The sequence below is a fragment of the Bos javanicus genome, chromosome 28 (genome assembly GCF_032452875.1).
Source record: "Bos javanicus breed banteng chromosome 28, ARS-OSU_banteng_1.0, whole genome shotgun sequence".
Classification (NCBI taxonomy): Eukaryota; Metazoa; Chordata; class Mammalia; order Artiodactyla; family Bovidae; genus Bos; species Bos javanicus.
The window spans coordinates 44,574,651-44,589,137 of NC_083895.1; the positions used below are offsets into that span (position 1 = coordinate 44,574,651).

Below are 14,487 nucleotides of genomic sequence, written 5' to 3' on the forward strand. Positions count from 1 at the left end.
ACACATGGTCTGTGTTATATGCTGTGCCTATATGTTTCCCTCCATGAAGGATTTCTCTTCTCCACCTCAATTCCCTTGTATAGTCACACCCGCTTTTAAGTAGATTTGTTTGACTATCTTCCATTTATTAAAAGTACCTGTGCTTGCACACAGAGGAAGGTAAATAGTAATAAACTGCTCTGTATAGATTTCACTGTTTCCTTTTGCAATATAGAAAATGGTACATTCCATGAGCTTAGCAAGTATTTATTAAGTAGGTGCTACAATCCACAGCAGTGAACAAGCCTGATTTCATGTCACTTCAAACTAGAGGAAGGCTGAGACCATTTTCACACAGCTTCAATGCAGGATGGTGAGAGTTCTGATTGGGGAGTTAGAGGTATGAGCACTCAGCCTGGGATGAGTCAAAGTGAGGGGTCAGAGAAAGGTTTGTGGAGAGAGATGCACTTGAGATATAAGACAGTAAATCAACCCTATAAAGCAGCATAGGCTTTAAGAGCAGCCATTTGAACAAAGACACTGATGGGCAACCCAAAACTAAAATAAAGAGGAACGGTACAGACCTCCCAATATTTCAGAATTGCCCCCGGGCAGCTCGCTATTCCTCTGGCATGGATCCTGGAGGGGCACCAGGAATGCTCTGGCAATGCTGGGCTGGAGCTCAGCATTAAAGATCTGCTGCCTGGACCTCACTCACTTTTATCTCATTGGTTTCAGTCTCTGCTCCGGATCCTGGAGACCCCCAAAGGCCGCGCTGCTTTCAGAGTCTCCAGTGGGTTCAACGGGCTGCTGTCCCTTCTCTCTGACCTGGAGGGGTCTCTCCAGGAGCCCCCACTGCAGACGTGGGGGGCAGTGTCCCCCAGCCAGACCCTGGACCTCGTCCTGCACACGCTCTGTGCTTTGTCTGCTGCACTGCACCTGGACCCAGTCAACGGTGACTTCTTTAGGAGGACCGGGCTCTTTGAGAAGCTGGCCGAGGACCTCTGCTTGCTGGGCTGTTTTGGGGCCCTGGAGGAAGAGGACGCCCCTCCGCCCTCCCGGGAGGACGCCCCTCCGCCCTCCCGGGAGGACACCAAGGCCAGGCCGTTTGCTGATCTGCTGAGTGCGGCCTTTTCCTCTGCCAGCCTGCTCCCACCCAAGATCCAGAGCTGCCTGCAGATCCTCAGCTTTCTGGACAGCATGGCCCGAGGCACCCTCCACCTGCGCAGGGACCTGAAGGACGCCCCGAGGACCAGGCAGGAGCTAGCGGTGGACCCTCAGAGGGCAGAACCTGGCAGTGACCCCCAGGGAAGCTTCACGCAGTGGCCAGACCTGGAAGAGAGGTAGAGCTTTGCTGCTTCCCTAATCTGCCCTCGGTGTGCCTGTTTCCTGTGTCCCAGGCACTTATCCCGCACATGCGTAGTACAAAGTGGGTGTGCGGAAAGTTACACTGCTACTAACCCTCCTGAGTCCATTCCCAGCAAGAGTCCTCCTATCTGAGGTTTAAGCCGATAGGAGACCGAACTGGATTCAGAAGCAAAGGAAACCTTTCTTCTTTTAACAGAGAATGGAGAGGTGCAAGCTCTCTTGCTCTCTGGACAAGCCTGGGGTGGGGCTGCCTTTCGGGATCCTGTGTAGAGGGGAGGGTGGAACCGCAGGGCGGGCGCACCACCTCGGCACACGGCCCGCGGCCACCACCTTGAATGGAGGATCGCGCACCTCGCTTCTGCAGCAGATCTGCGGGCTGCCGTGTCCTGCGCAGCCATTTTGCACTGGGATCTCCGGTCTGAGGCGCCTGCCCGGTGCAGGGCCTCTGCAGGCAGTGACCAATGAACAAGTGAGACGAGACTAAGCACAGAGGAAGAGGTTGGGCCTTATCTTATCACCTAGATTCCATCTTATGCTTCCTGGGGATCCCAGCGGGCTGTGCTGGTGACAGCGTGATTTTCTTTCCTTGAAATCAAGTTAACTTGGTCTTGGTTAACTTTGCCTTTTCTTTTCTTTAAATCAAGTTAACTTCGCCCCCCTACCCTGAGAGCTGGCAGAAAACCGGTTTGACTCAGTTCAGGGTCAGGGGATGCTGATGGGGCACACGAGAACCAGGGAAGCTTACCTGATCTTGGAAACTGCGGGCAGAGCTCTGCTGCGCACAGGTTCCCTTTCTCCTTGGCTTCTTTGCTGTGCCTCGGAGCCTAGGTGCCTGGGCCCAGCCTCTGTGGTGTGCTGAGTAGCCTTTGCCTTCCTAGATGGCATCTCCTGCCTGCCAGGGCACTGCCAGGGCGTGGGTGATGTCCTTGACTTGTGAGACACAAACCATAGCGTCCTTCCCAATCATGGGACTCTTGTTCTTTCTTGCTGCTTCCATTTCCCCCAACAAGGACATCTCTTCTGCAGGCTAATCTTCTCAAGGACCTGACTTTGCTAAACAACTTTTTACTTTCATGCCTGTAACACAGAATTCCACTAAAGTGAGGGAGCACAAAGAACCGCCCACCCGCTTTGGATCAGGAGGGGGAAAATGAAATAACAAAGCAACAGAATAGTTGGTATCCTTTTTTTTTTTCATTCCTCTGAAGCATTGGTGATAAGACAAAAATTAATATTGCAGTAAACTATCCTGCCTGCCACCTCTCCAGGTCACATGGCCCTTAACACCACAGGATTCTCTTCTGAAAGACATTGCACATGTTTATCCAAAGTGAGCACCGCATGTGTCAGCCAGACATCAGTACTGGGAGCTGGTGGTGAGGGGGCTGGATGTCAATTCTCCAACCACTGTGATAATCATGATTGTTCTTGTTTCATCGGTTCATCTGGTAAATCAGTCTGTTTTCTGACCTTGCATTCCTTCAGAATTTGCTCATGATATAATTATTGCTAGATTTGATTTGCTGACTTTTTAAAAATATTTTTTGTTTGTGAGAAAGTTCAGCCCTTCACACTTTCTTTACTATTTTTACTGTCACATTTATGCTGGCCTAAGCAGTTGGGCGGTGTTCCCTCTTAGCTGTGTAATAGAACTTGCCAGTAAAACCTCAGGACCCTGATGTTCCCATGTGAGAACATTTATTCTTTTTTCTTTTATCCTTTTTTTTTTTAAAGAGCAGCTTCTTTATTGAGACATAACACCATAAACTTCGCCCCTTTAAAATGTACAATTGAATGTTTTTCTTGTATATTCACAGAATTATATGATCATTACCACAACTGATTAGAACATTTTTATCACACAAAAAAGAAACTCCATACCCATTATCCATTATTTTCCATTTCTTCCGCCCCTACCTCCAGTCCCCGGCAACCGTTAATTTATCTTCTGTCTTTACTGACTTGTCTGTTCTAGATATATCATATAAACAGAATAGTCGAGTATGTGATTTTTTTGTTTCTGGTTCTTTCATTTAGCATAATGTTTTCAGGTTCATCCATGTTATAGCATGTATCAGTACTTAATTCTTTTTATTGACAAATAATATTCCAGTGTGTATACCACAGTTATCGTCTCCATAACGGCTGATGGGCATTTGCGTTGTTTTCACGTTAGGGCTATTATGAGTAATACTGCTATCAACATTCATGAACAAGATTTTTGTGGATACATGTTTGTGTATCTCTTGGCTAGATACCCAACTAGTGACTAAGTCATACGGTAACTCGATGTTTAATATTTCGAGGAACCACAAATCGTTATCCAGAGTGACTGCACCATTTTATGTTCTTACTAGTAGTGTGTGAGGGTTTAGTTTGAACATCTTTTTGTCAACTCTTGTCATTCTCTGTTTGACTATAGCCCTCCTAATGGGGATGATGTGGTATCTTATTGGGCTTTTGATTTTCATTTCCTTGAAGGCTATTGATATTGAGAATCTTTTCACGTGCTTGTTGGCTACTTGTGTATCTTCTTTGGACAAAAGTCTGTTAGACTCTGCACCTTTTAGAAATTGAGGTGACATTGGTTTATAGCTATATGTTTCCTGTGTACAACATTATAATTCGACTTCTGTATATACTATAGTGTCCTTGCCACCAAAAATCTTGTTTCCATTCATCACCATACAGTTGATCTCTCGTACCCATTTTGCCCTCCTGCAACCCTCCTTCCCTTCCTCTAACCACCAGTCTGTTATCTGTATCTGTGTTTTTATTTTGTTTCTGTTTTTTTTTTTTTTTTTGGCTGCACAGCATATGGGATCTTAGTTCCCCAACCAGGGTAAGTGAGATTCCTGCAGTGGAAGCATGGAGTCTAACCACTGGGCAGCCAGGGAATTCCTTGTATGGGTTTGTTTTTGTTTTGTTCTATTTATTCAATTATTTTTGTACTTTTTACATTCCACATATGAGTGAAATCATACACTATCCTTTCCATCTGACATTTCAAGTAACATAATACCCCCAAGGTCCATTTATATTGTAAATGGCAAGAGTTCACATTTTTATGGCCGTGTAGGATTCTACTGTGTGTGCATGCGTACCACATCTTCTTATCCATTAATCTGTGGATGGTCACTTTGATCATTTCCTTATCTTGGCTATTGTAAATAAAGCTGCAGTGAACGTAACAGTGTATACATCTCTTTGAATTAATGTTTTCATATCCTTTGGATAAATACCCAGGAACAGAATAGTTGGACCATACGGTGGTTCTGTTCCTAATTTTTTGCAGAATCTCCACAATGTTTATTTACATTCCCACCAACCGTGGATGAGGGTTCCTTTTCTCTGTACCCTCGCAAATACTCGTTATCGCCTTTTTTTTCTTTTTTAGTAATAGCCACCCTGTTGGGCATGAGGTAATATCTTATTGTGATTTTGCTTTGCATTTTCCTAATAATTAATAATGTTGAACATTTTTTCAGGTGCCTGTTGGCCACCTGTATGTAATCTTTGGAATGTCTACTTAGAGTTCTGTCCATTTAAAAAGATTGTTCTTTTGTTGTTGACTTGCCTGAGTTCTTTATACATGTTTTGATTACTATAGCTTTGTAGTATAATTTGAAATTAGAGAGTGTGACACCCTCAGCTTTGTCCTTTTTTTCTCAGAATTGCTCCGGGTAGTCAAGGCCTTCTGTGGCTCCATGCAAATTTTAGAACTTTTACATTCCATTTCTGTGAAAAATATTGTTGAAATTTTGATAGGAATTGCGTTGAAGCTGTAGATTGCTTTTGGTAATATGGAAAAATTTTAACAATGTTAATTCTTCCAATACTATAGTAAGTAAGAATGGTGAGAGTGGGTATACTTGTTTCTAATCTAAGAGAACATGCTTTGTTTTTCACTGTTCAGTAAGATGTTAGCTGGATTTGACATATAAGTTATTGATGACCTTTATTCATTTTACTGAGAGTTTTAAAAATCATAAGTGGATGTCGAATCTTGTCAGATGCTCTTCCTGCATCTGCTGAGACACTCGTATGATTTGGTCCTTTTGTTTGTGTGGTGCATCACACTGATTGATCTGTGGATGTTGACTCCACTTGCACCCTTAGAATAAGCCCCATGTGAGGAGGGCGCATAACCCTTTCAGAGCACTGTTGCATTTAGTTCGCTACTGTTTTGTTGAGAATTTTTGCATCTATGTTTATCAAAGACATTGGCCTCTAATTGTCTTCTTTGTTTTGTTCTTGTCTGGTTTTGGTATCAGGGTAGTGCTGGCCTCATAAAGTGAATTAGGAAGCATGCCCCTGTCTCCAGGTTTTTGCTTGACACCCTTCTTTTAATGTTTGGTGGATTTTGCCAGTTGTCTGATCTTGGGCTTCTGTTTTGGGGATATTTTTGATTACTGTTTCCGTCATCTATAGTGATCAGTCTATTCAGATCTTCTGTTTCTCCATGAATCAGTCTTAGAAAGTTGTTTGTTCTAAGACTTCATCCATTTCCTTTAGGTTGTCCAATTTGTTGATGTAAAGCAGTTCAGAGTACTCTCTTACAATCCTTTGTATTTCTGTGATATCTGTTGTAATTTCTCTTGTTTCTGATTTTATGTGAGCCTTCTCTCTTTTTATCTTGGTGGGTCTAGCTAAAAATTTGTCAATTTTGCTTGTCTTTTCAAAGAATCAGGTTTTAGTTTCATTCTACTGTCTTTTTAGTCTCTAAAAATAATTTATTTCCACCAGGTTTTTTTGTTTATTTCCTTCCTTCTACTGACTTAGGGCTTTGTTTCTTCTTCTTTCCTACTTCTTTAGGTGTAAGCTTAGACTGTTTTTTTGAGATTTTTCTTATTTCTTAGGGTAAGCCTGTGTTGCTATAAACTTCCCTGTTGGAACTGTTTTTGCTGCATCACATAGATTTTGGTGTGGCATATCTTCACTCGAATTTGTCTTCAGGTATTTTTTGACTTCTCCTTTGATTTCTTCATTCAATAGTTGCTCAGTACCACGCTGTTTAGCCTCCACATATTGTGATTTTCCCATCCTTTTACTTGTAATCAACTTACAGTTTCATACAGGTGGTTGGAAATGTGCTTGATATGATTTCATTCTTAAACCTATTGAGACCCGTGTCCCAACATATAGTCTGTCCTGGAGAATTTCCATGTGCACCTGAAAAGCATGTGTGTTCTGCTGATTTTGGATGGAATGTTCTGTATTTATCTGAGTCTGTCTACTCTAATGTTTCACTTAAGCCCCATGTTTCCTTACTGAATTTCTGTCCAAATAATCTGTTGATGTGAGTGGGGGTATTAAAGCCCCTACTGTTCTTATGTGGCTGTCAATGTCTCCCTTTAGGTTAGTTAAAATTACTTCATATATGCTGGTATTCCTGTGTTAGGTCCACATGTATTAACACTTGCTATGTCTACTTGAGGGATTAGCCCCACTTTTTCTCTTGTTATCTCTTTTGGCCTAAAGTCTATTTTGTTCACTATGAGTATGGCTATACCTGTTTTTTTGTTGGTTTTTGCTGCCATTTGCCTAGAGTATAATTTTCCATGTCTTCACTTTGAACCTGTATTTGTCTTTAGAGCTGAGATGAGTCTCCTGGAGACAGCATATAGTTGGGTCTTGCTTTTTAACCCACCCAGCCACTCTTTCAATGGGTGAATTCAGTACATTTACATTTAGGGTGATTATTGACATGCGAAGTCTCAGTATTGCCATCCTACCTTTTGTTTTCTGGTTGCTCGGTATCTTCATAGTTTCTTTCCCCTTGCTTTTCTGTCATTTCATTTGGTGGTTTTATGTGGCGTTTTCCTAAATTTTCTGTTGTTCATGTTTGATGTCTCTGCTCCGGATTTTGGTTTTATGGTTGCCGTGTGGTTTGTATGCACTGTTCCATAGGTGGCTGTGCTGCGTGTGTGCTCAGTCGCTCAGTCGTGTCCGACTCTGAGCCCATGGACGATAGCTCTCCAGGCTCCTCTGTCCATGGAATTTTCCAGGCAAGAATACTGGAGTGGGTTGCCATTTTCCCACTTCAGGGGATCTTCCCAACCCAGGGCTTGAACCTGTGTCTCTTGTATCTCCTGCGCTGGCAGGCAAATTCGTTACCACTGTGCCACCTGGGAACCCCATTTCATAGGCGGCTGCTGCTGCTGCTAAGTCGTGTCAGTCGTGTCTGACTCTGTGCGACCCCATAGACGACAGCCCACCAGGCTCCGCCGTCCCTGGGATTCTCCAGGCAAGAACACTGGAATGGGTTGCCATTTCCTTCTCCAATGCATGAAAGTGAAAAGTGAAAGTGAAGTCGCTCAGTCATGTCCGACTCTTAGCGACCCCAGGGACTGACGCCCACCAGGATCCTCCGTCCATGGGGTTTTCCAGGAAAGGGTACTGGAGTGGGGTGCTGTTGTTCTTTTTCTACTGAGAAGTTGTCATCTTCATTTGCTCATCCAGATTTTATCTTTTTATTCTTCCCTTTTAGTTTTGTTGCCACAAATTATTCCCTTTTGTGTTGTGAGTTTATTACCAAATTGAAGTAGCGATTTTTTTTTAATGCTTTTATCCCCTTGGACCTGTATGCTCTAATTGCTTAACAACTTATCCTGATACAGACTTGCAGCTTTCTGATTCTGTCTATTACCTACTCAAAGTTTTGGGGACTTTTGCTCCTTTGTTTAAGGTAGAAGCGCTCCTTTCAGCATTTCTTATCAGGCACGTCTAGTAGTGATGAACTCCCTCTGCTTTTGTTTGTCTAGGAAAGATTTTATTTCTTCTTCATATCTGAAGGATAACTTTTCTGGGTAGAGTATTCTTGGTTGACAGTTTTACTCTTTCTATATATTGAGTATATTATTCCATTCTCTCCTGGCCTATAGCATTTCTGCTGAGAAATATAATAACCTAAATCAGGTAACTTGTAGGTTACTGTCTTTTTTTCCTCCTGATCATCTTTAAAATTCTTTCTTTATCACTGACTTTTGACAGTTTTAATGTCATGTCTCATGGAGAAGATCTTTTTGCATTGAATAACTGGGAGTTCTATTAGTTTTATGGACTTATATATCCAGTTTCTTCCCAGATTTGGAAAGTTCTCAGCTGTTGTTTCTTTAAGTAAACTCTCTTCTTCTTCGGGGATACCCATTATCTCTAAGTTGCCTTTTCTTATCAAATTGGATAATTCTTATAGGGTTTCTTCATTAAAAACATCTTATTTTCTTACTTCTTTTAACCAAATCATCTCTAGATTTCTAACTCTGAGCTCTCTAATTCTCTCTTCCATATGGTCCGTTTCTAGTGCTTTCTAGTCCATTCTTCATCTCATTTATTGAGTTATTCAGCTCCAGAATTTCCATTGGTTGTTTTTAAGACTTGCAATCTCTTTGGTAAAGTATTCCTTCTGCTTATTAATTTTACTCTTGACTCATTGAGTTGCCTTCTTGAGCATTCTCTTAGTTAATTGAGTTTTCTCCATGATAGCTCTTTTGAATTCTGTCAGTTAGATAACAGTCTTTGAGGCTTTAAGTTTAGTTTCTAGAGAGTTGTTCTTTTCTTCCTGTGATACTGTGTTACTGGTTTTTTGTGGTGCTTGATGAGTTGTTCCTCTGCCAGTGCATTTGAAGGAGGAAGTGTCTCTCTTATTTAGGTGAAGCTTTGTTTACTTTGAGTCTAACAATTCAAGTTCCCATTTAAAAGGCCTTTCTTTTGTTTTTCAGTAGGTGGTGCTGTAGCCCAAGTTTTGGGTTTCTGTTGGTGGCCTCTGGCTTTATTTGAAAATCAGCCCTTTCCACCCTGCGGCAGCTCTGCCAGGGGTGTCCCTGTGGTCTCCCTGTCCCTGCTCTTCCTCTAGGATGGCTGGTGCCTTAGTGCTGCCAGGGCTGCTGCCGTCACTGGCACTTCTGCCTGGGCACTGGCATGGCAGGCACTTCTGCCACATCTGGGGTCACCTGGTCATGGGCGCTGCCGCCGCTGTGGGAAAAGGAAGGACCAGGGTCATTGGTGTCCTCACTGTTCCCAGGGTTGCCGCGTTCATCGGCACTGCTGCTGGGAGGCGGGCGCCCAGAGCTGTGGGCGCAGCTTTGGCTGGAGGCACCAGCATCGTGTGTCCCGCCACCGTTGCTGCCAGCTCCCTGTGGCTGTGGGTACCGCTGTGGCTGGGAGGTCCACGTCCTGTGTGCCACTCTGTTGCTGCTACCAGGTTCAGCTGCTACCAGCTGAAGCTCTGGGCTGGCTGCTGTGGCTGTGGTGGGGGCCAGGATCCCAGCACTGTCTTTGTCCCTGGTTCTGCCTCCTCTCCCTGGAGTATTCTTGCCTGAAGAATCGCATGGACAGAGGAGCCTGGTGGGCTATGGTCCATGGAGTCACAGAGTTGGACGCGACTGAGTGACTAACACGGCCTCCTCCGTGTGCTCCAATTCACCCGCCTTCGGATATACAGATGTGTGGGTCTCTCCAGCATGCTGGTGGGATGAGCACAGGAAGTTTTGTGGAGGCGTGAATGTTTTACTGAAGCAGGAGAAACAAAGGGAGCTTTTCACAACACCCTGGTGCTGGTGTCTGCCTTCAAAGCCTCTGGGTGTGTGTGTGTGTATGTGTGTGTGTGTGTGCGGGTATGTGTGTATTTGTCCTGCTTTTTCTGGATACTCCCACAATAATAGTGATGATCTGCTAAATGTTCTGACACAATAGCCTGCAATTTAAGGTTTGGGCCGTAACTTGTAGATGGCATCAGGCCTGATTCTTTATAGATAACTCCTGTGTCAAATGTCATCCTGATTTTACAATGAGTAATTTTTAAATGTATGAGAGTCAGATTTCATAAATAGAACAATTTTTTTTCATTAAAAATAAATGCATCACCCTTGACCTTCCCTAATGGTTAGAAAAGAGGAAGTGCAACCCCAGCCTCTTCTGAGAGAGTCTGGGGGGTAAAGGACAGGGCAGTGGGCTGGACATGGGGGACAGGGTTCTCACCTGTGCCCTCCACCGACGCTTGGCATCCCCCTGGCGAGCGACTGGCCTCGGCTCTGTCTATACAGTGGGCCCCAGTCTCCAGGAGGAAGACGAAAGCCGTGGGCCTTGGACTCAGGCCTGTGTGCTCTACACCTCAGTGGCCGGGCTCCTTGAGACTTTGCCTTCCTCGCACTGTGCCTTGATTTCTCAGTTTGAGTGTAGGGATAGTAAGAGTGTCCGCATGGAGGGCCGTTGTGAGTTGAGCACTAGAGATGATACTGCCCTCAGTCACAGTATCACAGCTGCTGTTTACTGAGCGCTTGTGTCCAGAGACCGTGCTTTGCTCTTCAGAAGCATCGTGGCTGTGTGTCAGTTGCTTAGTCAAGTCCGACGCTTTTTGACCCCATGAACGCTAGCTCACCAGGCTCCTCTGTCCAAGGAATTCTCCAGGCAAGGATACTGGAGGGGGTTGCCATTTCCGTCTCCAGGGGATTGTCTCAACTCATGGATCGAACCCAGATCTCCCCCATTGCAGACAGATTCTTTTCCATCTGAACCACCAGGGAAGCCCTCAGAAGCATTAGTAAATCCATATAACTATGATGCAGTAACATTTTTTACTAAATATAAGATATATATTATAAATACCAAATATATACTGTGACTTCCAGAATACAGAATATATAATACCCATGAAACACACACACCACCCCCCTCATAGCGTACATCTCACACACACACACACACGCACACACGCACACACACACACGCACCATACCACACACTGTGGTAGAGCTCAATAAAAGGCAGCTGCCATGGTGATGAATCATGCTGAACTTCTCTTGTATTTCCCAGATCCTTCTCCCTGGGATGGATGATGTACTTCTAGGCTGGCTAATCCACAGTGTGGGTCTGGAGAAGGTGGACAGCACATTGGGTCAGATGTCTTTTTAAATCATGAAAGGGTATTGAATATAGCCAAATGTTTTTTCTCTATCATTCGAGGTGATCATTTTTTTCCCTTTGTTTATTAGTGTGGTGCACTGCACTGATTGTTTTTTAGTGTTGAACCCCGCTTGCTTTCCTGGGATGAATCCCACTAAACCATGGTATATAATGCTAGGCTGTTGGATTTGTTTTGTTAGTTTTTTGTTGAGGGTTTTTTGCACGTATATTAATGAGGGATATTGGTCTGTAATTTTCTTTTCTTTGTGTGGCTTTAGTATCGGAGGAATAACGCGGGCTTCCTTGCTGCTCCTTGAACAGGTCAGACATACCCCCACTTTGGGGGCTTTTGCACTGGCTATCCTCTTTGCTTAAAATGCTTTTCCTCTGGATATCTGCATCCCCTTTGTCAAGTCCGCCCAAATGTTACCTTTTCAAAGAAGCCAATTCTACCACCCAAGTTAAAATTGTAAATTTTTTCCCTCTTACACCCAATGTTCTAAATTCTTTCTCTTTTCTGCATAACATTTATCATCCTTCTTCATAATATGTAATTTCTTTTTTATTATTCTATTACATTATTAAATATACTATATAATAATATATGACATGTATTGAGTATATATTTTACAATGCTATTTATAGTATAGTAAAAATGGCACCCCACTCCAGTACTCTTGCCTGGAAAATCCCATGGACGGAGGAGCCTGGTAGGCTGCAGTCCATGGGGTCACTAAGAGTTGGACACGACTGAGCGACTTCACTTTCACTTTTCACTTTCCTGCACTGGAGAAGGAAATGGCAACCCACTCCAGTGTTCTTGCCTGGAGAATCCCAGGGACGGGGGAGCCTGGTGGGCTGCCGTCTATGGGGTCGCACACAGTCGGACACGACTGAAGCGACTTAGCAGCAGCAGCAGCAAAGCTTACATAGCAATAGGAATTTTTATTATTTGTAATTTACCTGTTTATCATGTTCACCTTTATTGTCTATACCCTTCTTCTCGCTTACCAGGTGTGGGTTTTGCTTTGTTTAGCTCCTAGATGTATCCAGCGTGCCAGGAAGATACTTAGGTCGACACATGTCTGCTTGGTACTGAACTGGACAAATCAACACCGAGCGTCAGGAGCACTCTTGGTGCCTTAGCCGTCCTCCGGGGCTGGTGGCGCCAAGAGCAGTATCATTGTGGGCTGTAAAAGCAATGCTGGAGGCAAGATGTTTGACAATCAAGTGTTTGTGATTCAGGATTCCTCTTGTGATTTGTTTTCCTTTGTTTTTCTTTGTATTGCTACTTTCCCAATTAGCATGCAGTTAAAGTCTTTTTTTTTGGTGTAAACTCTGGGTCTTAGGTCACGCGCAGTGTCTCGTGACCGCCACCACAGTCAGGATATGAACAAACAGCCCCACCCCTTGAAGTAATTCTGAGTGGTGTCCCTTCATGATGAAACCCTTTCGCAATCCCTAACCCCAGGCAACCACTGAGCTATTCCTTTAGTTTCATCTTTTTCAGAATAACATGTAAACACAAGCACAAGTGTGTATCTTTTGAAGCTGGCTTTTGAAACTCAGCACAAGGCCTTTGAGATCTATCCAGCTGGTTGTATCAATAGTTCTTACATTTTTATTACTGAGTAGTATTCCACTGTGTGGATGAAAATATTTTCTCCCAGTCTATAACTTTTTGTTTCATTTTTAAAGTGTCTTTCACAGGCTGAAATTTAACAATCGATTTGCCTCTGCCTACAAAAATCCTGCTGGGATTCTGATTGGGATTGTATTAAACAGCATCTATAGATGAATTTGGAGAGGATTAAGACCTTAACTACATTGAGTATTCCAATCCATAAACAGACTGTTTTTCCATTTATATAAATCTATGATTTTTTTTTAAAATCAAGGTATATAGTATTCAGCATACAGAGCAAGCACATTTTTAAAATTAGATTTATTCTTATGTTTTGGGAGCATGATTTTAAATGATATTTTAAATGTTTTGTATCCCAACTGTTTACTTCTAGTAGGAATGTGATCAATTTCTGAATGTCACTGTGCATCCATGCTAATTCATTTATCTTTTCTGCGAACTTTTATTTTTTTTAAATAGACTGCTTGGGATTTTTTTTTCTATGTGACAATCATATTGTCTGTGAATAGTGACAGTTTTATACCTTCCTTTCCAATCTGTTGTTTCAGCATGATGTTGCATAGGAATGGTGAGAGAGGACATACTTGCCTTGTCTTTAAGCTTGAAGAGAAGGTCTTCAGTCTTTCAGCATCAAATATTCTATTAGCTGAGTTTCTTTGGTAGATGTCCATTGTCAAGTTATGAGTGATTCCTTCTATGTCTATTTTACCAAGGGTTTTTAAAAAAATCATAAACAGATGTTGAATTTTTTAAATGTTTTTTTTCTGCATATGATCATAATTTTCTTCTTTAATTTAATAATATAATAGATTATATTGACTCATTTTTGACCAGTGAACCAGCCTTGCAGGATAAGACAGATTGGCCACAATGCCTTATTTATTTTGTGTATGGTTATATTTGTTTTTGCAATAGTTTGTTGAGAATTTGCACCTGTTTTTATAAGCGATGTTGGCAGACAATTTTCTTTTCTTGTACTGGCTTTGTCTGCTTTTGATATCAGAGTCATACTGGTCTCACAAAATGCATTCGAAAGTGTTCTCTTATATATTTTGAAGGAAGTTGTATAGAATTGGTGTTATTTATCTTTTAAATGTATGGTAAAATTCACCAGTGGAAACATCTGGGCCTGGAGTTTTCTTTGTGGAAAGGTTTTAAACTACATATTCAGTTTTTGTAATCGTTGTAAAACTGTTCTGTTTATTTATTTCTTCTTGCTTACTTTTGGTATTTTGTAGCTTTGAAGGAACTGGTCTGTTTTATCTAGGTTGTCCAATTTGTGTGCACAGTTATTTGTGATGTTTTCTTATCCTTTTAATGTCTGTGGGCTGTGTAATGGTAGTCTCTCTTTCATTTATAATATTGGTAATTTGTGTCTTTTTTCCTTCTTTGCTAACTTAGCTGGTGGTTTTTCGGTTTTTAAAACTTTTTCACATAATTAGACCTTTACTTCATTTTTCCTCTATTGTTTTTCAATTTATAGTTTCAGTGATTTTTGCTGTTTTCTGATAATTCCAACCACTGTGTCATCTCCACCTTGGCATCTGTTATATTTTTCCATGTGAGATATTCTGATTTCCCTCCTTTGTTCT

At 42.5% G+C, this 14,487-nt stretch overlaps 1 protein-coding gene across 10 annotated transcripts in view; it reads left to right on the forward strand.

Moving 5' to 3' along the window:
• The window catches only part of WDFY4 (WDFY family member 4), a 248,168-nt gene that overhangs the window by 54,665 nt on the left and 179,016 nt on the right, over window positions 1-14,487 (forward strand). For 7 of the 10 annotated variants that reach the window (XM_061405647.1, XM_061405640.1, XM_061405641.1 and 4 more), the window contains exon 12: window positions 718-1,322. The exons of 2 other annotated variants lie outside the window; for them this stretch is intronic. In XM_061405647.1, the coding sequence (XP_061261631.1) occupies window positions 718-1,322 (605 nt within the window). Of the gene's footprint in view, window positions 1-717; window positions 1,323-14,487 lie in introns of those variants that run through there. One more of the 10 variants, XR_009734259.1, reaches the window with a different exon arrangement.